Genomic DNA, 23,460 nt, shown 5'->3' with positions numbered 1-23,460 from the left:
AATTGATGCATTGAAAATATTATACTACCTTTTATATATATATATATATATATACGGATCAAATTTACCATCAAATAATTTGGAAGAAAATGTTACCCACATGCAAATACCATTTTTTGATATTTGTGCGGATCAAATTCACCGTCAAGTAATTTGGAAGGAAATGTTACCCACATATGCAAATGACGAAGGGAGAAGGGTTTGTCACCGATCTACGTGGTGGTTTAGATATATATATGGATACAATAAATTGGATTTTGAAAGTCGATTAGGATTAAACGTCTTGCGTAACCTGTAGCTTAAAAATTTGGCTCATTCAGCATTTTGGAGCCACCTTGAATAAATTGTAAGGCGCTCTGGTTTTGAGTTTTGTTTTGACTTGGTCTCGATAAGGTTAAGTGTAATTTAATCCACCGTTGTCCGTAGCCATAACAGCTCATTTGGATATATCATGAAGATTGAATCAAAAGATTCTCATCTCAAAGTTAAAAGCCCCGGTTGACACACCTTTCGCTTTCTTTATCCTTTTATCGAATGCATGATGGATGCTTGTATTGAGACCCTTTCAATTTATCTGATTAAATTTATTCCCCAAAAATGGATGGTTACGATTTCAGATTGCTGCATTTTGCTTCCCCTACGAATGGCGATGATTCCAACTCTTGGTCCTCCCGATTAATCCCATCCCAAAAAATCTAACTGCTTATATATGTATGTATCATATCATATTTCTTAGCCGCATTTTCCATATATCACCATATAACTATTTGTTAACCACATATCCTAACTACCCTTCCTTCCTGGATATATACAATTCTAGATATTTTTTGTTAACAAGTGGACGATTGGACGAGTGGATCGAGGGCTTGAGTCTTTCTTCAATATTATTTGAATTGTCAAATTTTTATCGTTATGTGCTAGACTTATTGCGAAAACAGCAAAAGTAAGTACAGAAATCAGCTGCTCTTATTTCTTTTATGTACATACTGTGGTTGAGCTAAACAGAAACACTCACCGGCAATACAAGTGAAATCCTTCTAAGAAAATAATACATAATAAACTGTAAAAGTGAATCTACAATCCGATGAGGGAACAAACTGTTTGTATGGATGTGAGTAGAAGAAGAATAACAGCTGCAATTACAGAGATAGACGCCCATGGAGTGTTGAAATAATTTTGCTTCAACGTTGCCTTCCACTTGTGCCATGGTAATTTGCAATAGGCCTGTAGATTAGCAATAATACCAGAATATTCGAAAGCAGAATAATCTATAATACATTCTTTATCAAGGTTGCGAAATACAGTTGGAACTGCTTCGGTATCCCCTAGCCCAATAATTTCGTTCTGAAGGAGTAATTCCGCGTCTTTTGAAGTGCTGACAAGATAATTCATCATTAGAATATAGTCATTCAAATATTTAGTGTAGCAATGCATCCTCTCGAAAGCCAGAACATTTCTGTACAAACGCTCTGTGGAATCATACACCGTTAAAAATGGAATTTCTAGAATTCCCTCATTAAATTTGATGTCGAGTAGATTTTTGCTCGACCCTCGTTTAAACTTGACTCCAGCTTGGTGAAGTTCCTTTACACTGGGAATGATTACATCTTTCAACGCAATAACTGCACGCGACTGGGATGGCTGAAGACAGAGTATAAGCAGATCAACAAAATGTTTAGCTCTCGAAAAGTTGATTTCTAGCAAATTCTCCTGTATTGGAAGATATGAAGCAATTTCCTTCCTGAACCAAAAACAGGTAATTGTCCTGAAGGAAATTTCCTCATACAAGTTCGTTTCAAACGTTGCTGTTTTGGCTAGATTAAACAAGTCGTTGGGAATGAACAATGGAAGCTGATTTTCTAGCAGCAAAATCTCCAGCTTCACATCAACATGAAAAAATGATTTTCCTAATATGGGATCCTCATCAGTTCTGAGATTAGGTTGATAATACTCCAGAAAGAGCTCAATGAGAAACACAGCATCCACTAAAACCATTTTTATGAACTCATCACTCCCAAGATGAATTGTTTCAGCATAACAGTTGCGCAATTCTGCTTCCCTTGCCTTTATAAATCCAAGGAAACTTGCTGTGCGGACCTTAGTTCGTTGAAGAAAGCACTTAAGGTATCTTTTCTTATGCTCTTCCATAGCTTTTAGCTCTTCCTTACCATGATGGAATGGGCCAACTGAAACAATTCTCGGAGTAAAATGACTTGGATGGGAACACCGCGGGGCCTCAGAAACTCTGTAGATGGAACACCCTCTGGCTAAGGGATGCAAAGACTCCAGTTCCCCACTCAAAGAATCTGCCAACTTCTCCACATCAATCGATACATCATAATCCTCATGCTCATGCTTTCTGGCGTCCATCTTCTCATTAATTGCTCGCTGCAGTAGCAACAAAATAAATGAAAAGGAGTGATGATAGAGTCACAAATTTTTGTACAAACGATCTAGCATCAACTTATTGGTTGAATAAAAATATAATATAATAAAAACAAATCATGTGGACTAAGAGATATTTAATCCAATCAATTAAATCATGTTACATCAGTTTGTGCAAAAAAAAAATGTACAAGAATTTGTAATTATATTATTACTCAATGAAACCAGTAAAACAGAACAAAACCGAAACCAGCTATCTCAAGGACAGTTGCTAACTTAGTTCCAGAATGATTAAAGAGAACGAGAAAAGAAAACTCATTTTATTTTGCATATAGCCTCTGCTACACGTACATACCCAAACAGCCCACTAATATAATCAACAAAGTCTCCTCACCCAAAATAAAAATAAATTATTCCTTAATATAAAGGTGTATACGAGGACAGTCTCTTTTAGTTTATATTATTAAAAGACCAAGTTTTCATAATAAGAAATAATTTGTGAGCTGATACATACATGTGTGTGTGTGTGTCCGCATTGATTTAAAGATATAACAATTGATTACATATCTATCATAAACTTATTAACACATCAAAATTAAGACAAGTGAATACTCACATTTCTATCTTTGTTTCTTGAATTAATTATGGATGATGAAACCAGTACTATATATCGTCGACCTTGTCGTCCGAATAATAAATTGATGTTGTACACTTATTCCTTTCTTCAGAACATCACAATTCTCTTGTCTTTTATGGAACCTCTCTTTCAATAAAGTCAGTAACTGTTTTCTTTCTTTACAGGTTCCCATCTAATAAGATGCATGCTTTAAGCTTCATAATTGAAATCATCAAAAATTACGAAACGAAAAATCAAGGATAAAGATTGTTGGTTGTTAGAGTCTTAAAGAAATCTCTTTACATAAAAGTTAAAGTTGATTGGTAAGAATCAATAAGTATTATAGGTTTCCTCAAGTATTAAAACCAGAACTCCAGGTAAGCAAGCTTAGAGATAAGAGAATTTTAAAGCAAGTCAATAAATTAAAATAAAATAAAATTTGTATGTGGGAGAATAAACTTGAGAATGCTTGTTAGTGAAATAATTTGGTTCAAGAGTTTAAGCAGAATCATAAGGATCCAATAATAGCGTTAAAATCAAGTCTCATTATGATAAACAATTTAGTGTAGCCTAAAATGAATTATTAAAGTAAATTCTTGAAGAAAAAAAGCGTATAATATTCTTGAACATCATCTTAAGTTAACTAAAACTTAAAGCAGGTTGGTTCGGTTTCTCTATGAAAAAAGGTAAAAGCATAAACATGTATCAAGTATTATTGTAGATACTGCCACCCAGGGGAAGCTGCCCCATGTAAAACAGGGGCCACGCCCTGTTGTAGGTACAAAAGCAATTATTAAATATAGTTATGTAAATTTACAATTTCAGTTTTTAATATTTATTTTGCTGATTTGGCCCCCGCTAACTTTAAAAGTTTAACATTTTACCCATTAATTAGATACTCCTTTAAATTTTTATTCTAGCTCCGCTCCTTTTCATCTATCCACGCATGCAAAAGTTATTTAATACTTCAAATTTCTCAAAATTTATGTTTATTTATGCATAACACAGCCGTGGCTTGTAAGAGTAATGCTATACCTTAGAAGCAACATCAGGGAAACATTACCATGTTTTAATTGGCATGTCCATTGATCATTTGGAACGATGAATTTACAATAGAACTATTTATTTGATGTGTTTGGAATTATTCATCTATGATGATATGCCAAGACTTCTGAAATGTTAAGGCTAAAACAAGAGTGTTACATGTCCAAATTTAAGGAATTTATTTTAATATTATTAACTAAAATAATAAAGTTAATAACTAAAATATATACATTTATTATTATTAATATTATTAACATTTATTATTAATATTATATTTTATTAACTTTATTATTTTAGTTATTATTAATTATTGTTATTATTTTTTTATTAATATTATCATTATTAACATTTATTAGTATTAAATTTTATTAACTTTATTATTTTAGTTAATAATATTAAAATAAAATCTATTAAATTAAATTTTGAAATGTATATATTCTCAAAACTTTTTTTTTTTTATTTTTACAAATGTGAAACGCGTAACTTATTGTTAAAACTTGTGTGAGATCCAACATACCATGTTACGAATTAAACTCATGTACACAGTAGCCATTCTTGCATGACAGAGCGCTGCCTAACCAAATTTAATATTTAAAAAATTTACCATTCTACAATGAGGCTCACTGCTGTACCAAATGAAATATCATGTTCTTTCACAAGTTAGTTGTCTAGAAGCAGCATTTTTTTTTTCGTTTAAACTTAAAGGTTGGGGTCATGATTTCCTGCCAAATTCAAAACCGAATCCAGCTGTTAAATGTTAGGAAATTGATAGGTGAAGCAGACACGCAGCTAAAGTAAAATTAGAAGAAAATAAAGAACAAACACAAAGAGAACACAAGAAAATTACGTTGTTCGGCTTTTAGCCTACATCCACGGGAGAAGACAAAAGGATAATTTATCACTATATAGGAAGAATTACAAGTAATTTGAGATAAATTCCTCACTACCCAAAACCTAATTTATTGCACCCACACTCTCATATGTATAAATATTGAAAACAAATGATTATAAAGAGAAACTTATTTTTCTCTCTTTTATAAGCTCTCGGATGCACTCAAAATAAGATGCAAAACTCATTTGCATGGCTCCCTTTATATAGCCAAATGTTGGCTAACAAATTCCACAAGTTAGGTTTGACAGCCACCTAACTCAACCACCTCCATTTCATTTTGTCCATGGTCGGCAATCACCAAATCAAAATGTCAATAACGGCACCCATTTTTCTTCATTTTCTTTCCTTTTTTCTTCTTCCTCCTTTGTCTTCTTTCTTCTTTTCTTTGCCCTTTTTGGTGGAGCCTTGACATAAAAAAATGGCCATCACCTTCGTCAACTCCAGTCTCTTCTCTATTCCTCAAAACGCCACTTGATCACAATACAGACATCATATCACACTTCATACTTACTTCACTTTCAATTACACTTAACTTTACAAGATCATTTCCAATAGCTTGCCTTATAAGAGCTGTTTTCGTCCAATTTTGGTTCAGTCCAAAACCTAATGAGAGCTTTTTATGCCGAAAGTGGTTTCCTGGTGAAGATCAATGTTGGACTGTCTGGAGATAGTTTTGGCTAGATTAAACAAGTCATTGAGAATGAACAATGGAAGCTGATTTTCTAGAGCAAAATCTCAAGCTTGACATCAGCATGCAAAAATGATTTCCTAATATGGGATCCTCATCAGTTCTGAAATTAGGTAGGTAGAATTTCAGAAAGAGCTCGAAGAGAAACACAATACCCACTAAAACCATGGGCAATTAAGGCCCAGAAGGGGTTGCCCAATTAAGGCCCAGCCCCTTCTAGGGCATTAATTTTTTTTAATGTATCTTAAATCCCTTTTAAAAGAATTAAATAAAAAAATTTAGACACGTGTTTTATATAACAAAAAATTTGTAGTTCAATAGTAAGTGTGTTCTATGATGGTTTTAAACTCTTGGTTTAAATTCCAATAACCACATTATTTTATTTTTTTAAAATATTTTGTGAAAAGTATTTAGAAAAATGATACTTTCACGCATTTAAAATAAATAATTTATTATTATTTTATTTAGAATTTTAAAGAAAGTAATGGAATTTAAGTTTATGAGATTTAAAATATATTCAAGTGAACATTAAAAAAAATTCCAAATTAAATAAAATGTTTTTAACTAAGCCCCTAATTTAAGTGTCTGGGTCCGCCACTCACTAAAACCATTTTTATGAACTCATCACTCTCAAGATGAATTGCTTCAGCATAACAGTTGCGCAATTCTGCTTCCCTTGCCTTTATATATCCAAGAAAACTTGCTATGCGTACCTTAGTTTGCTGAAATCATTTTAAGGTATATTTTCTTATGCTCTTCCATGGCTTTTAGCTCTTCCCTACCATGATGAAAGGGAGCAATTGAAACAATTCGCGGAGTAAAATGTCTTGGATGGGAACACCGCGTGGTCTTAAGAACTCTGTAGATGGAACACTCTCTGGCTAAGGGATGCAATTGCTAGGAATATACTTCGGATGCTTAGTTCGTTAAATAACTAAAGCTGGTGACGTGGCAGCTTTGTCAGCAAGGTTGTTATGAATGTATTATTTAGCTACTAGTTTCTTAGCAATTAGCTCAAGCTTAAGCACATGCTTTTGGTGCATGTAGAATGTTCCAGATATTATTACTATAAATAGCCTTGTAATCAGGTTCATGATTAATGAGAATTATTGCTTTGTTTTGATCAGAATTTTCTCTCTCAATTCTCAGCTTTCTCTTTACTTTTCTCGGCAACCAAACAGTACAAATTAGTTAAATAAGCTTTGATTGCAATGACTTCAATTCCCCACTCAAAGAATCTGCCAACCTCTCCATATCAATCGATACACCACAACGCTCACGCTTCCTGGCATCCATCTTCTTATTAATTGCTCGCTGCGGTGGCAACAAAATGTATGAAATCAGTAAAATAGAAAGAAAACAGGTAGCATTAAGAACTGTTTGATAATGAGAAAAACTCGGTTTGGTTGTAGAGAAAGTGAGAAAGAAAGTGATGGAAAATGAAGAAGAAAGAAAACTTTTTTGTATTATTGAATTTTACACGCGAGTTTGTTATGGAATCTGTCAAGAAGATTCATACAGCTAACAGCTACTGAATCTGTTTGTAACTAACTATCCACATCAGCATAACTAACTTTGCTGGGCTACTGACTAAACCACTAAGCTTATCATGCTCTCTGTTGCATCATACTCTGTATCATCATCACTGTATATCTCAACAGGAACAATAACTGAAAATGAATCCTGTTTCCTATATTAACTTAGTCTATTTCACTGGTGCAACTGTCTGGCTATACCAAGAAAGCCCTTCGTGTCTTCCATCTCTTCAATGATTTAGGTTCTCTCCATTGATGCTCTAAATACTCATTGAAATTGAGTGGGAAAATTTGTCAGTTCAGCTCAAAAAATATGTGCATGTATTGATGGTGGTGACAACTACTAAGAAGATAGATAAGTGTGAGAGATTAAACAACTACTTGAAAACACTTTGATCCTTTAGATGACAATTTAGGTTTTGTTGCACTTTGTGACCGTGGTAGAAATTGTCACCACGATTGTGATATATATTTTATGCCATAAGTACCTCACATTTATATGTCTCAAATTCAGGGTTAGGCCGACTATGTGCCAATTAGGTAATGTTATAACTTATTAAAATAATTAATATTAATTGTGTTGTAAAATTAATCAACTACAAAAGTTAAACATTTGCTAAAAAATTATTTTTAAAGGTACTGTGAGTTATAAAATCAGTCATATGTATTTAGTAAGAATCTTATTATAATACAAATGAAAAAAATAAACATAATATTAAATAAAATTTATTTGCATATTTATAAACAAGTATATATAATTTTTTTAGTGTATATATAATAATTGATAACTGAAATAAATATTTTTATTTTATTAAGTTTAATTCTCATTTTGTTATCTTAATATAATTGGTAATGATGATAATCTCTTTAAATTTAATAATTTTGTTTCCTAATTGAATATGAATAATTTTGGATATTTATAATATATGTAAAAATGTATATGAAATTGTATTAGATGTTTGTTTGATATTTGTTTATTCAATAGTCATAAGTGCTTATCTAATCTCATATAAGTTCTTTTTAAAATTTTTGTTTTTGTTTGATTTTTTTTTAAAAAAAGAGCTTTTGATGATTAAATAAGTTATTTTGCCTCTAGCAAATCTTAAATTTTGGACTTTTGGAAGTAAATGTTAAATTTTTTTAAAAATGTTAAAATATCTAAAATATCCTTTATTTAATTGACAATCTTATTTCATTCCTTTTTTTGTCTATTAAAGAAATTTTATAATTTTTAATAAAAACTCTCATTGACAACCAAACAAATAAAATTATTTTGGTAAAAGCTCTTCCATTTAGATAAATTTTATTTAAAAAGTTATACCAAACGAAGTTTAAGCATAAAACTGATTCTCAGAATCAGTTGTGAAAAACTATTCCTTCTCTGTTTTAAAATCTACCGTATGATGGGCTGATTTTATCAAAAATAATTTTGTAAAAAATTAATCAAATACTAAAATTAACTTTTATCTTTTCAAAAATTAATTTTAAGCCTCAAAAGCAATCCCAAAAGCACTGTATGCCAAACCACATTTTAGTTGAAAATTTGAATTTGACAAAAAATTGATATTACTTCAATAGCCAAGAAAATGGTTTTGTTGCAAGTGTCATATTGTTACAACTGACATAAAAAGTTTCTAATATTAAAAAATAATAAATTTTTTTACTTCTCAACATTTATGTTTATTTACGCAGGTCCACAGCCGTAGGATATTCTGAGTGATGCTATATACTTCGCCAGTAAAATATTCTTCATATGTTTTAGCGTGGAAAACATTATCAGTACGCCCACCTTCGTTAACGAGGAACGGAGCTCGAAACTTAGAATCCCGGTAGGAGGAGTTCATTTGACCGCACCGTAGTAGAATTAGAAGCAGATTCCTTTTCAATGTGGCAGCAGGACATTTGGCCGCGCCATAATGAAAGCGATACTAGTAGTTTTCTGATTAATAAAATATCAATATTTTTATAATCGTAAATAAAAATGAAAAGAACTTAGATGGTCATTTGGAACGAGGAATTTTCAGTATAACTAATCATTTGAGGAGTATAGAATCATTCAATTATGAAACAGACAGTGTTTGGGAGATGAAAGATTCAATATAAATTTATAAATCCAAGACTAGTCTAAAATCGCCCACCACATTCCATCAATTTATATAACTACATATTTTATTATTTATTGGATAAAAAATTTCATAATTAGTAAAATTATTATAATTAAATACCATCCAATAGATGAATGCCATATGAATTGGGATCTAAAAATTAAAATCCCTAACCTTATTGATTTGTAAATTAAAATATAGGGATTTCTTTCAATCGAAGGTCTGCCGAAACTAAAAAAATGATAACCACTGAAATGAGACCCAGCTACAGTCATATATTTTCGAAGCTACTGAAGCAGATAAAATAATCAAAGCCAGCATAGGACCACCTAATAGAAGACAAGTTCGTTCACATGGACCCGTTAAAATTGAACCAATAACAGCACCATTAATCTGGTTGCAGTTGTAACATTAATGTTAGCTGAGTGATTTTTCCAACAAGTTAGCTGTCGATAAAGAACAGCTTTAGTTTAGGGTCATGATTTCCCGCCAAATTGAAACCCTAATCCAACTGTCAAAAATCGCCCACCACATTCACCAACTCCACACTCTATTCCTCAAAACATCACTCGATCACAACACATACATAATCTCACGCTTCATTCTCACTTCACTTTCAATCTCACTCCACTTTACGAGATCCTTATTCAATAACTTGCCCGTCACGCCACCACTTTTTGCTTACAATACCCTTATAAGAGCGTATGCAAAAACCTCTTGTTCGATCGAATCAATCAAACTGTTTGATGAAATGCTAAAAACAGGGCTTAGACCTGATAATTTTACGTACCCGTTAGTTGTAAAAGCTTGCGGTCGGTGTCTGTTGATTGGAGTTGGTGGGTCTCTGCATTCGTTGATTTTTAAAGTGGGTTTGGATTCGGATAAATATATTGGGAATACCCTTTTGAGGATGTATGCTGCCTGTAAGGAAATTGATTTTGGCAAAGCACTGTTCGATTAAATGCCTGAAAGAGATGTGGTTTCTTGGAGTTCTATGATTGCGGGTTTTGTTACTTGGTATGCTTCTTCAATGATTTGATTTTAATTGTTTATGTGTAATTGTTACTTGTCGTGGATTTAAAAAAATAAAATAAAATAAAAAACTGTTAATGTAAATAAAAGCCAAATAATTGCTGCATGAAGTTCATTAGTTAATGAGTTTGTCTAGTTGCGGTGCTTGTTTTCATGTGAATTTGCTATTATGCATTCGTTTCCTTTATTACCGTATATCCTGATATTACTTATTTTTTTTGCATACAGTGATAGTCCATCGGACGCATTGAAGGTATTCCATCGAATGAATCTAGCAAATGAAAATCCAAACTGTGTCACCTTGGTAAGCTTGGTTTCTGCTTGTACCAGTCTGATCAATGTCAGAGCAGGAGAATCCATTCAATCATACGCTGTCGTTAATGGTTTGGAGCTCGATGTTGCTATAGGAACCGCCCTGGTTGAGATGTATTCCAAGTGTGGGCATGTTGAGAAAGCTTTCAAAGTTTTCAATTTAATGCGTGAGAAGAATTTGCATTCTTGGACAATCATGATATCTGGGCTTGCAGATAACAGCCGAGGAAATGATGCTATTTCCTTGTTTGCCAAGATGATACAAACAGGGCTAAAACCAGACAGCATTTCATTTTATGCAATCTTATCAGCTTGTCGCCATTGAGGTCTTGTCGATGCGGGTAAGAATTATTTTGATGATATGTCGAGAGCATAGAATATCAAACCAACAATGGAGCATTATTGATGCATGGTTGATGTAACCTTTTCCCATTGCAGTTCTTAAACAAATTTCCTTTTCCTAGTACCATATTAATTTCATTTAGGAAACTAGTTTCCTATTTAATTAAGGCATTATTATTACACGGAACGGGAATAGGAAAGTATTCCCTAATTCAATATGGCAAGTTATTGTCACATATAAATATCCGTGGAGAAACAAAAATTTCGTTCCGTATATTGTACTAAAAATAATGGAGCAGTACGAAAAGATTAGGGAGCTTGGGTCGGGGGCTTATTGTCACGGGATGAGTATTTTGCGCGGTTAATCCATGCGGCACTTAGACAACTTTGCTGAATGTTGCTAAGTAAGCCTAGAGCTTCTCGAACTAGAGAAGAGAGCAATGGAGCCGAATAAGAAAACTTATATTGCACAAAGAGAGATTACAAAGCTTGAGTTGCTTACAATACTTGTTGTAGTGTTTGTTGGATACAAATGCCTAATGCCATCCCATATTTATAGGGGAGGCTTGTCAAGCTCTAAAGATTCTAGAGAATTCTACCATTTCCTAGCTATTTACATGTGCTGGAATTGTATAGAGAATTCTAAAGTATTTACAAGCTCAAATGTGCTAGAGTTGCCTAGAACTTTCCGAAATTGGGCCAAGCTAGCACTCTTGGCCTTGTGTTGGCTCTCTAGCCCGAAATTGTGGGCAATTGGGCTAGTGAATTGGGCGGTCCGCAACATCCTCCCCCACCTAAGCTCGCGGCGTCCTCGTCGCGTTCTCGTGCTTGAACCTCTGGATGTGCTCAGCGAATTACCACAAATCATCTTCACGTTCCCAAGTGGCTTCGCTCTCGGGGAGGTTTTCCCACTTCACCAAGTACTCGCTATGTGCTGGCACGCCCCTCCTCGAAACCACGCGGTCCCCAATGATGTAGTCCACATCTTTGTCGAACGCGGTGACAACGGCGGTTGGCACGCGCCTCGATTCTCCGCAACTTGGGTCTCCCGTGTCTTCGTGATATGGCTTGAGAAGGCTCACATGGAAGACCGGATGGATCTTGAGTCTTGGCGGAAGTTGGAGTTGATACGAGACGTTGCCCACACGTCGAACAACTCGGAAGGGTCCCTCGTAGCGCCTCACTAAGCCCTTGTGAACTTTCCGCAAAGTCTTGAATTGTTGGGGTAGAAGCTTGATCATGACTTGATCACCTTCCTTGTACTCAACATGCCGTCTCCTTAGTCTGGCTTTTATGGAAGCTTTAACAATTTATGGGCTGGTTGTAGCATTAGCACTTTTATTTGCGAATCCTTTTGTTTAATCCTAGAAATAGGAAGGGCAATTTACTTATTTTTTTCTCTTATTTATTATATCTGTGTTTCTGACTTTTTTGAATTCTATCAAGATTTAACTCCTCCAATTGGAAGGACTGATTTGAGGATGGGGAATTAGGATAGGCATACCAGTTCGCCTTTTTCTTTCCCTTTCTTAGTCTAAAGGAAACCCTCTTTTTAAGTGATGCTGCAACAAACGAGGGGTTTTGCAATTGACAGGAGTCCCAACCCCTAATACTAATAAGTATCTCTCTTATCGGGAATCCCCAATTGCCAATTCAAATAAAGGATTTTGAAATCGAATTTTTGACCCTGTTTCGAAATAGGTAAATTACTAAAAAAACAAATAAATTCAATAAATATATATTACGTGGCACTCCTTGATTACTTTCTTGATTCCTGGGTGACCAGCCAACTTGGAGTCGTGGCACTCCTTGATTACTTCCTTCCACAAGTTTCCCCACCTTGGCATGAACAGCCGATCTCCCTTGGTGAGGAGGATGCCTTCCTCTTGCCAAAATCGCCTTGTCTTGCCTTCGACCACTTTCTCCAGCAAGTCCTTTGCTAGCGGATCTTGTTGGAGGCCTTCCTTGATGCGTGAGACAAGGTCGGACTTCGGTTGGCTCATGCTAAGTGTCGCCAATTCGGCCTTGTGGCTTAGAGCGTCCGCAACGACATTGGCTTTACCCGGTTTGTATTCGTGCCGATAGTCGAATTCTCAAGGAAATCTTGCCACCGTGCTTGCTTCGGACTCAACTTCTTTTGCGTTTGAAAGTAGCTTGTTGCCACGTTATCCGTCATAATCGTGAAGTGTGAGCCAAGCAAGTAATGTCGCCACACTCTTAAACAATGGATGATGGCTGTCATCTCCTTCACTTGCACCGTGTAGCGGCGTTCCGTATTGCTTAGCTTTCGACTCTCGAATGCTATGGGGTGGCCTTCTTGCATAAGGACTCCACCTATGGCGAAATCCGAGGCATCCGTTTGAACTTCGAAGGGCTTTGTGTGGTCCGGGAGAGCGAGGACGGGTTCCTCCGAAATTACTCTTTTCAACTCCTCGAATGCTCGTTGGCACTCTTCGGACCAATGCCACATTCTATTTTTCTTGAGCATATCTGTCAAGGGTGCTCGAAATGTGCTAGAGTTGCCTAGAACTTTCCGGAATTGGGCCAAGCTAGCACTCTTGGCCTTGTGTTGGCTCTCTAGCCCGAAATTGTGGGCAATTGGGCTAGTGAATTGGGCGGTCCGCAACATTATGGTGATGTGTTTCAGGCTCTTGATAAAAGGAGTGGCGAATTTGTTGCAGTCAAGTAAAATTGAAGAAGAAGATTTTTTCTTTGGACGAGAGCAGGAACTTGAAAGAAGTTAAATGCTTAAGGAAGATGAATAGTCGTCCCAACATTGTCAAATTGAGGAATCTTGTCAAAAAACACGAAGATGTATTCATTGTGTTCGAGTACATGGAATCTGATCTTCTAAAACTTATGAAAGAAGGAGAGGGTAAAAATATCTCTGAAGATGAGGTCAGAAACTTGTGTTTCCAAGTGTTTCAAGGTCTCCATTACAGGCACCAACAGGGTTATTTTCACCGTGACCTAAAGCCTTCCAACTTGCTTGTTTCGAAAGGTGTGATCAAGATAGGGGATCTTGGAATGGTGAAGGAAATTGATTCCAATCTGCCGTGCACTGATAATGTCACAACTCGCTGGTATCGAGGTCCTGAGGTGTTGCTTTTTTCCGAGATTTATGGACCTGAAGTTGATAAGTGGGCGATGGGTGCTATTATGTTCGAGATGTTGAGTTTCGGGATTCTCTTTCCGGGGAAAAGCTCAGCTGATCAGATTTACAAAATCTGCCAACTGATTGGAAGCCCCACTAAGGACTCTTCGCCTCTTGGAATTCAACTCGCGAGCAATCTCAATTGGAAACTCCCGCAGATGGGTGGTGTGAATCTGCTAGCAGTGATGCCATCAGCTTGATTTCGTGGCTCTGTTCCTGGAATCCCTACATGAGGCCGAACGCTGCGGAAGCTTTACAACATCCTTTCTTCTGGAGTTTCTATTTTGTTCCTCGATCGGTGCCGCTTCTTTACAATAATTTTGAAGCTGTCGCGTTTCCTACTGCCACAGACGCAATGCGCGGACGTTCTTTGACATATTCTCAGGAACCGACTTATGAGCAATTATGTTCATGTTTCAAGTGAGATGTACAAAGGACTGACAACGATCACAGGACCATCAACTCTGCCAAGCGTATCTTCTCTATCCGATAATTGCCAAGCCCTTTCCTTTATCGATTAAGTGCAGCACAGCCATTCAAAGTCCTCAATCCACCATCCAGAATCCATGCGTACGCAGCCACTGGGACAGCCACCACCGACAGCCAACCACTGCCACTACGATCACCACTGCCACCAATGACAGAGATTAGTAATTGTAAGTAATAAATTGCAATTTTCGACTCAACATATTATATAAAAACTAAATATGTTTTCAACTACGTAATCATTGTTTTCAAATTATAATGGGATGGAACTGGCAATCCTTTGGGAAGGTTTGCCATATGTGGAACTGTCACTTTGGACATCACGCTTTAACTAAATCTGACAGCCTCCCTTGTTCAATTATTTATTCAATTCTGCAGGTACATGATATTTCTTCTTAGTGTTTTGGCATAACAAGACTGAAAGAGAAAGATGGGTTCTGCAGAAGGAAGATAACAGCTTGAGGGGTTTTGCAGTTGGGGTTATGTAGTAGGGTTCTGTGGTGAAGTAAAAAATCGAAAGAGAAAGATGAGTTTTTTCTGTTTCTTTATTACAAGAGAAAGATGAGTTTGACACAGAGCTGGAATGCTCAAGCAAAACGACGTTGTTTTAAGAAAAATTGAAACGACCCAAAAAATTAACAAAACGGCGTCATTTTATTAAAACTTCGGGGCTTTTGACCTGGGGTTTGACCCGAGGCATCTATCAGTGCTCTTTTCTTTTTCATTTTTCTTTCTCAACGCGCATTTTCTTTTTCCATTTTCTTATTAATTAGCGCGTATGGACTACGGACCTTCAATCAAATATTCTAAGACCCCTTTAAAATATATATATTCGAAGACGCTTGCGCTATGCGTTTTCTTTTTGGGGTATTTCTATTTCTTTTAAAAAGGGAAATTTTAGATTTAAATATGCATGAGACCTTTTGATAATGGGGATCGAATATGTCAAAGTTGTTCCCATTAAAGTGAAGCTGATTCTCAATGTCAAGTGGGATAGACAAGGTATCGGATTCTTATCTTAGATTATTTAGTGGGCTGAACAAGTAAATGATGAAGGATGTAGTGTGGAGAATCTTTAACTTTTTTATCTTTACTTTGTACTTAGAATTAAAAGTTGTCTAAGAAACTAATGAAAAGAATTTAAGAATACTTGAACTTGAAGAGGGGCCAACCCATATATACACGAAGACGTGACACATATACATCACATTGGAGGGTGGGACTTGGGAGTACGGATGATGTTTCAATGCGACACTAATGTGTGGAGATGCATAATCATAAATAAACATAAAAGTTCGAGAAATTAAAGAAAAAAACTATTATTTTTTAAATATTAGAAACTGTTTATGTCAGTTGTAACAATATGACACTTGCAACAAAACCATTTTCTTCAATTACTTTTTTGAAATTCAAAATTTCACTAAAATGTGGTTTGTCATATAGCTCTTTTGGGATTGTTTTTTAAGCTCAAAATTTTGATTTTGAAAGATAAATATTAATTTTAGTATTTTTTAAAATTATTTTTGGTAGATTAGAAAAGTAGAAAAGGAATAGCTTTACACAACTAATTTGATAATCAATTTATAAATTTTAGAAAATGAAATAAAAATTTTCTTATTACTTATGATTGGTTCAATGTAGGAGCAGTGCATTTGGCCGCGTCATAATAAAACCGATGCCAGTAGTTTTCTGGTTAATAAGTATCAATATTAATCAGAAAACTGCCTATATAGAGCCGCGTCATAATAAAACCGACGTATATGTGTAATTCTAGGGCATTTTCCTTTTCACCAAAATCTAACTGCCTATATATATATATATATATCTATTATATTTCTTGGCCACATCTTCCATATACCACCCCTCCCTAGATATGTATAACTCTAGATATTTTTTATTAACAAGTGGACGATTGGGCGAGTGGAGAACTTGAGCCTTTCTTCAATATTAATTGAATCGTCAAATTTTTACCGTTATGTGTTGGACTTATTGTGAAAACAGCAAAAGTGGTCGAGCTAAACAGAAACACTCACGGGTAATACAAGTGAAATCCTTCTAAGAAAATAATACATAATAAACTGTAAAAGTGAATCTACAATGCGATGAGAGAACAAACTGTTTGTATGGATGTGAGTAGAAGAAGAATAACAGCTGCAATTACAGAGATAGACGCCCATGGAGTGTTGAAATAATTTTGCTTCAAGGTTGCCTTCCACTGGTGCCATGGTAATTTGCAATAGGCCTGTAGATCAGTAATAATACCAGAATATTGGAAATCATAATAATTTATCGCACATCCTTTATCAAGGTTATGAAATAAAGTTGGAACTGCTTCAGTATTCCCTAGCCCAATAATTTCGTTCTGAAGCAGTAATTCCGCGTCTTTTGAAGTGCTGACAAGATAATTCATCATTATAATATAGTCATTCAAATATCTAGTGTAGCAATGCATCCTCTCGAAAGCCAGAACATTTCTGTACAAACGCTCTGTGGAGCCATACACCGTTAAAAATGGAATTTCTAGAATTCCCTCATTAAATTTGATGTCGAGTAGATTTTTGCTTGACCCTGGTTTAAACTTGACTCCAGCTTGGTGAAGTTCCTTTACAATGGGAATGTTTGGATCTTTCAACGCAATATCTGCACGCGACTGGGATGGCTGAAGACAGAGTATAAGCAGATCAACAAAATGCTTAGCTTTCGAAAAGTTGAGTTCTAGCAAATTCTCCTGTATTGGAAGATATCCAACAATACAATTCCTGAACCAAAAGCAGGTAATTGTCATGAAGGAAATTTCCTCATACAAGTTTGTTTCAAACGTTGCTGTTTTGGCTAGATTAAACAAGTCGTTGGGAATGAACAATGGAAGCTGATTTTCTAGCAGCAAAATCTCCAGCTTCACATCATCATACAAAAATGATTTTCCGAATATGGGATCCTCATTCGTTCTGAGATTACGTTGATAATACTTCAGAAAGAACTCAATGAGAAACACAGCATCCACTAAAACCATTTTTATGAACTCATCACTCTCAAGATGAATTGCTTCAGCATAACAGTTGCGCAATTCTGCTTCCCTTGCCTTTATAAATACAAGGAAACTTGCTACGCGTACCTTAGTTCGTTGAAGAAAGCACTTAAGGTATCTTTTCTTATGCTCTTCCATGGCTTTTAGCTCTTCCTTACCATGATGAAAAGGGCCAATTGAAACCATTCGCGGAGCAAAATGACTTGGATGGAAACACCGCGTGGCCTCAGGAACTCTGTAGATGGAACACTCTCTGGCTAAGGGATGCAATGACTCCAGTTCCCCGCTCAAAGAATCTGCCAACTTCTCCATATCAATCGAAACATCATAAACCTCATGCTCATGCTTTCTGGCGTCCATCTTCTCATTAATTGCTCGCTGCGGTGGCAACAAAATAAATGAAATCAGTAAAACAGAAAGAAAGCAGGTAGCATTAAGAACAATAACCGGAACAGAAGTTGAAGACGCTCAACTAGGAGTTTGGGAAGAGCAAGAGCAATGATGAGTCGAAGGAGATGATAGTGGTGACGAATTATTTGAATATCAAAAAGATGTTGGATTATTTGACCGAGGCTCTGGCCAACAAGATTAAGAACAAGAGTGTCGAGTATGTCAGGAAGTAAAGTTATTTGGGATTGAAAATGATTTTATGCCCGAGGAGGAGGAAGCAGCCAGGAAGGAGTGTGAGTGGACTTTTGAGGGTGTTGACCCAGATGGTGACGATTAAGCATAAGCTTTTTAAATTTTAATCCCCATCATTATTTAATTGAAGTAGTTTTATGTTTTATGTTTTACAATAATTACTGGCTGCATATTGATTGATCTCGAATTTGATTATATCTGATCACACTTTATTACATTCAATTTATATTTACTAGTGTCTTTTGTAGTTTTTTTTCTTTCTTATTTATTTTTTGACATTGATTTAGGGAAAAATAATAATTTTATGTTTGTGGGTAAAAAAAATCATTTGATCAACCCCATTAAAACAGCGATGGACGAGTGCATAAAAATATATTTTCAAGTAGAATTCAGCTTTAAAAAAAATGTGTATTTAAAAAAAAAACACAAGAAGAGAGGTGATGCATGGATGATTGCTCTTTATTAACAGACCAAGCTCTCGTAATAAGAAATAATTTGTGGGCTGATTTTTTATTTTTTATTTTTGGTTTTTTGAGAATGCCCGTTGGATTGTTTAAACGTGCGCTTTGCTCGCATGATCCTCGATCGAGGAATATAATAAAACAATTCCCAACCAATCGTGCACTCTTCAGACAAATTGATAAGAGGTCAAGAGTCTTTTTTTAATACAACAAAACCGAGTTGCTTTCTCTATAAAATTGAATAAGTTGTTTTCATTTTAATTTTTCAATCAAGCAAAAAATTAGCAACTAGGCGATCGTGCTCAAACAATTCAATAGGCCACAAATCAGTCCAAAATTTATGTCGAGGTTAGGTGACCCAATTTAATTAAAAAAATAAAGCGAATTCCTACTTTAAATTTGTCTATTTTCACTGGTTAAACTGTATTGCTATACCAAGAAAGCCCTTCGTATCTTCTACCTCTTCAATGATTTGGGTTCTCTCAATTGATGTTCTGAATACTCATTGAAATTGACGGAGAAAATTAGTCAGTTCAGCTCAAAAAATATGCGCATATATTGATGGTGGTAACTTACAATAGATAAATGTGAGAGATTAAACAACGACTTCAAAATACTTTGATCCTTTAGATGACAATTTAGGTTTTGTTGCACTTTGTGACCGTGGTAGAAATTGCAACCACGATTGTGATGGATTTTTTACGCCATATGTACCTCACATTTTTACGTCTCAAATTTAGGGTTGGACCGACTATGGGTCAATTTGACAATGTTATAACTTTTAAAATAATTATTAATAATTGTGCTTTAAAATTAATCAGCTGTAAAAGTTAAATATTTTGTAATTTTAAGTGTCTCTCCCGTGCTTTACCGATGTGGGATTCGCATAGGGTGTTATAATTTCTTAATTGAATAAGGATAATTTGGATATTTATAGTATATGTGAAGATATATATGAAATTAGTTGTGTAAAGTTATTTCTTTTTTACTTTTCTAATTTACCATATAATGGGGTGATTTTACCAAAAGTAATTTTAAAAAAATATCAAAACTAATTTTTATCTTTTCGAAATCAAAATTTTGAGCCTAAAAAACAATCCCAAAAGAGCTCTATGACAAACCACATTTTAGTTGAAATTTTGAATTTTAAAAAAAATTGACATTACTTCAATTGCCAAGAAAATGGTTTTGTTGCAAGTGTCATGTTGTTACAACTGACATAAAAAGTTTCTAATATTTAAAAAATAATAGTTTTTTTTTTCTTTTATTTCTCAACTTTTATGCTTATTCATGCATCTCCACACGTTAGTGTCGTACTACAACTTTTAGCGGGGAAAACATCATCCGTACTCACGCCCTCCTTATCGAGGGCAAGAGTTCGAACCCCAGTGGGAGTAGTTCATTTGGCCGCACCATAATGGAAAAGAAGTAGATTCCTTTTCTACGAAGGTGTAGTACGTTTCGCCGCGTCATAATAAAACCGATGCCAGTAAGTTTTCTGATTAATAAATATCAATATTGTTATAATTGTAATTCAAAATGAAACGAACTTCGATGGTGATTTGGAACAAATAATTTTCAATGTAACATACCATTTGAGGAGTATAGAATCATTCAATTATGATAATATATCCAAGACTTCTGAAAATTTTAAGAGTGTTATGGAGATGAAAGATTCATTATATATTTATAAACCCAACGCTGGTCTCAAGTTCACCTTTCAATTTAGCTGAGTGATTTTTCGAACAGTTAGTTGTCGAAACAGAATAGCTTTAGTTTAGGGTCATGATTTCCCGCCATATTGAAACCCTGATCCAACTGTCAAAAACCGTCCACCACCTTCATCAACTCCACACTCTATTCCTCAAAAAATCACTCGATCACAACACATACATAATCTCACGCTTCATTCTCACTTCACTTTCAATCTCACTCCACTTTACGAGATCCTTATTCAATAACTTGCCCGTCACGCCACCACTTTTTGCTTACAATACCCTTATAAGGGCGTACGCAAAAACCTCTTGTTCGATTGAATCAATCAAACTGTTCGATGAAATGCTAAAAACAGGGTTTAGACCTGATAATTTTACGTACCCTTTTGTTGTAAAAGCTTGTGGTCGGTGTCTGTTGATTGGAATTGGTGGGTCAGTGCATTCGTTGATTTTTAAAGTGGGTTTGGATTCGGATAAATATATTGGGAATACCCTTTTGAGGATGTATGCTGCCTGTAAGGAAATTGATTTTGCGAAAGCAGTGTTCGAGGAAATGCCTGTGAGAGATGTGGTTTCTTGGAGTTCTATGATTGCGGGTTTTGTTGCTTGGTATGTTTCTTCAATGATTTGATTTTAATTGTTTGAATGTGTTATTGTTACTTGTCGTGGATTTAAAAAAATAAAATAAAATAAAATAAAATAAAAAACCGTTAATGTGAATAAAAGCCAAATAATTGCTGCGTGAAGTTCATTAGTTAATGAGTTTGTCTAGTTGCGGTGCTTGTTTTCATGTGAATCTGCTATTTTGCTTTCGTTTCCTTTATTACCGTATATCCTGATATCACTTTTTTTGCATAAAGTGATAGTCCATCGGACGCATTGAAGGTGTTCCATCGAATGAAGTTAGCAAATGAAAATCCAAACTCTGTCACCTTGGTAAGCTTGGTTTCTGCTTGTACCAGTCTGATCAATGTCAGGGCAGGAGAACCCATTCATTCATACGCTGTCGTTAATGGTTTGGAGCTGGATGTTGCTCTAGGAACCGCCCTGGTTGAGATGTGTTCCAAGTGTGGGCATGTTGAGAAAGCTTTCAAAGTTTTCAATTTAATGCGTGAGAAGAATTTGCAGTCTTGGACAATCATGATTTCTGGACTTGCAGATAACGGCCGAGGAAATGATGCTATTTCCTTGTTTGCCAAGATGATACAAACAGTGCTAAAATCAGACAGCATTTCGTTTTCTGCAATCTTATCAGCTTGTAGCCATTTGGGTCTTGTTGATGAGGGTAAGAATTATTTTGATGAAATGGCGAGAGTATATAATATCAAACCAACAATGGAGCATTATGGATGCATGGTTGATATGCTTGGAAGAGCTGGATTGATTGAAGAAGCTTATCATATTATCAGGAACATGCCAACGGAGCCTAATGCAGTTATATTAAGGAGTTTCCTAGGGGCTTGTAGAAACCACGGGCAGGTCCTCTATTTAGATGATAACCTTGGAAAGCTTTTACTTAAACTAGAGCCTGAACTAGGAGCCAACTATGTACTTGCTGCTAGTGTATCTTCTCTATCCGGTAATTGGGATACTGCAGCTGAGCTGATGGTTGCCATAAATCAGAAGGGATTGAACAAAGTGCCTGGATGCAGTTGGGTTAAGGTGAATGATGGTTCAGCGGAAGAAATGTCAAAGGAGACAGCAGCATAAGTGCAAATTTCTCAGCTAGAGGGTCAATTTTGTTTGCAACAGGTTGGATTCTTCTAAATGAGAAGAGATATATTGGATTTCAAATTGTTACTTTGTGAATTATTGCCTCTGTTAAAAAATGTTAACATATAGGACAAAGCTACTGACAGAGGCTCAATAATTCTGTATCTTGTATCATTACTTGGTCACACAAGTCCACAAAAGCAAACACACAAAAAAAAAAAGAAAAAAGAAAAGAAGAAAAATTGTACCATGTTATCTTTAAAACCCTCGAGTCCTGTCCCATCTAGCTCCAAACCACTTGCTTCAACTTATGGCTTCATCTGCAAGATCAAGGCCTCTGAGTGCCGGCCTAACAGAGCAATGGTTTCTCAAGGCAGCAATGATACTCGCTTGCGGATTCCTGGGTTACTTAGTCTATGATGCAGTAATGGCCACAGCATCTGAGCTGCTGCAAAGACTACTAGTGGTGTCTCCTTTGATTTTGATCATCATTGTTCATTGGCTTTCTGCAGGTAGCCAGGTTAGCCTCCCTATTCCCGGGTCTGAGCCTAGTGCCATCCACCGAGCTGGTGGCTCGCCCTGGGGTGTAGCATTTGTACTGCTGCTGCTTTTCCTTCTCATCACTTACCAACCCTCCATTCTTGGCCTTATTTCATAGCTTAGGTACTCCATTCATGGCATTATTTCATAGCTTAAGTACCTCTCTATCTATTCACATCTAATGTATCCTTAACTCATCACTCATCAGTGTATAATGCAGACTAGCTTCTTAATAAAAAGGTTCAAGTTTCCTTTATTGCAAATCTTTTAATGCTTTAATCCGCAGTGCATCACTAGGTGGATTTCATATTCTTAAGTTATTATTAAGATATTTTTAGTCCAATTATCAGTTTATTTGGTCCAAATTTAGTATTTTCACTTCAGTTATTGGTTCTAAAGTTGGCATCAGAGGAAATATAATGTGAAAAATATGAAAGTACTTTTGTTTTGAGTGGTGGAGATGTTGATAAAACTCAATAATTGAGAGAGTACACAAAAATTATGCACGGAAAATGATATAAAGGACCACAGATGTAATTGTATTATGTTTTTTAAGAGTCTACTAAATCTGTAATCACCCAAATTTTGATTAAGTTAATGCTTAGTTATAATTATAGTCCCTGTCAAGCCTCAAGATACGAAAATGAAGCTCACTTTAATTACTGTAAAAAGTGACTATTTTTCCTTTATCTTTCAACTTTATACTCATAGAATTTAATCCATTCAAAAAGTAATAACAATTGAAAGACCCCCCCCCCTAGAGCTAGCAG

The 23,460-nt window shown here is 35.4% G+C and overlaps 3 protein-coding genes and 2 pseudogenes across 3 annotated transcripts; 3 read left to right on the top strand and 2 right to left on the bottom strand.

The window, feature by feature from the left end:
- Positions 1–1,058: 1,058 nt before the first annotated feature.
- Positions 1,059–3,014, bottom strand: LOC18052135 (UPF0481 protein At3g47200). Its single transcript, XM_006445805.2, has 2 exons — positions 3,002–3,014; positions 1,059–2,388 (listed from the first exon to the last, which is right to left on the bottom strand). The coding sequence occupies exon 2, from the start codon at positions 2,368–2,370 to the stop codon at positions 1,075–1,077; it is 1,296 nt and encodes a 431-aa protein (XP_006445868.1). The 5' UTR covers positions 2,371–2,388; positions 3,002–3,014; the 3' UTR covers positions 1,059–1,074.
- A 6,729-nt stretch (positions 3,015–9,743) lies between these two features.
- Positions 9,744–11,054, top strand: LOC18052134 (annotated as a pseudogene).
- Positions 11,055–11,241: 187 nt separating this feature from the next.
- LOC18052133 lies at positions 11,242–14,733 on the top strand (annotated as a pseudogene).
- Positions 14,734–16,580: 1,847 nt separating this feature from the next.
- On the bottom strand, positions 16,581–18,326 carry LOC18052132 (putative UPF0481 protein At3g02645). The gene is made up of 2 exons (XM_024190423.1): positions 18,093–18,326; positions 16,581–17,997 (listed from the first exon to the last, which is right to left on the bottom strand). Exon 2 carries the CDS (start codon positions 17,977–17,979, stop codon positions 16,684–16,686), a length of 1,296 nt encoding a protein of 431 aa, XP_024046191.1. The 5' UTR covers positions 17,980–17,997; positions 18,093–18,326; the 3' UTR covers positions 16,581–16,683.
- Positions 18,327–20,397: 2,071 nt separating this feature from the next.
- On the top strand, positions 20,398–22,909 carry LOC18052131 (pentatricopeptide repeat-containing protein At5g66520). Its single transcript, XM_006445801.2, has 2 exons — positions 20,398–21,046; positions 21,298–22,909. The coding sequence occupies exons 1-2, from the start codon at positions 20,508–20,510 to the stop codon at positions 22,145–22,147; spliced, it is 1,389 nt and encodes a 462-aa protein (XP_006445864.1). The 5' UTR covers positions 20,398–20,507; the 3' UTR covers positions 22,148–22,909.
- Positions 22,910–23,460: the final 551 nt, after the last annotated feature.

Source organism: Citrus clementina, unplaced genomic scaffold (genome assembly GCF_000493195.1).
Source record: "Citrus clementina cultivar Clemenules unplaced genomic scaffold, Citrus_clementina_v1.0 scaffold_2, whole genome shotgun sequence".
NCBI classification, from domain to species: Eukaryota; Viridiplantae; Streptophyta; class Magnoliopsida; order Sapindales; family Rutaceae; genus Citrus; species Citrus x clementina.
The sequence above is the reverse complement of the archived record's forward strand: the minus strand, read 5'-3'. Positions and strand labels throughout refer to the sequence as shown.

What these genes read in the sequence shown, in the direction of transcription:
- LOC18052135 (XM_006445805.2), bottom strand. Translation starts at nt 2,370, where the DNA reads ATGGACGCCAGAAAGCATGAGCATGAGGATTATGATGTATCGATTGAT.
- LOC18052132 (XM_024190423.1), bottom strand. Translation starts at nt 17,979, where the DNA reads ATGGACGCCAGAAAGCATGAGCATGAGGTTTATGATGTTTCGATTGAT.
- LOC18052131 (XM_006445801.2), top strand. Translation starts at nt 20,508, where the DNA reads ATGATTTCCCGCCATATTGAAACCCTGATCCAACTGTCAAAAACCGTC. An exon ending in ATTGCGGGTTTTGTTGCTTG is followed by an intron (nt 21,047 to 21,297) that starts GTATGTTTCTTC and finishes TTTTGCATAAAG; the next exon opens with TGATAGTCCATCGGACGCAT.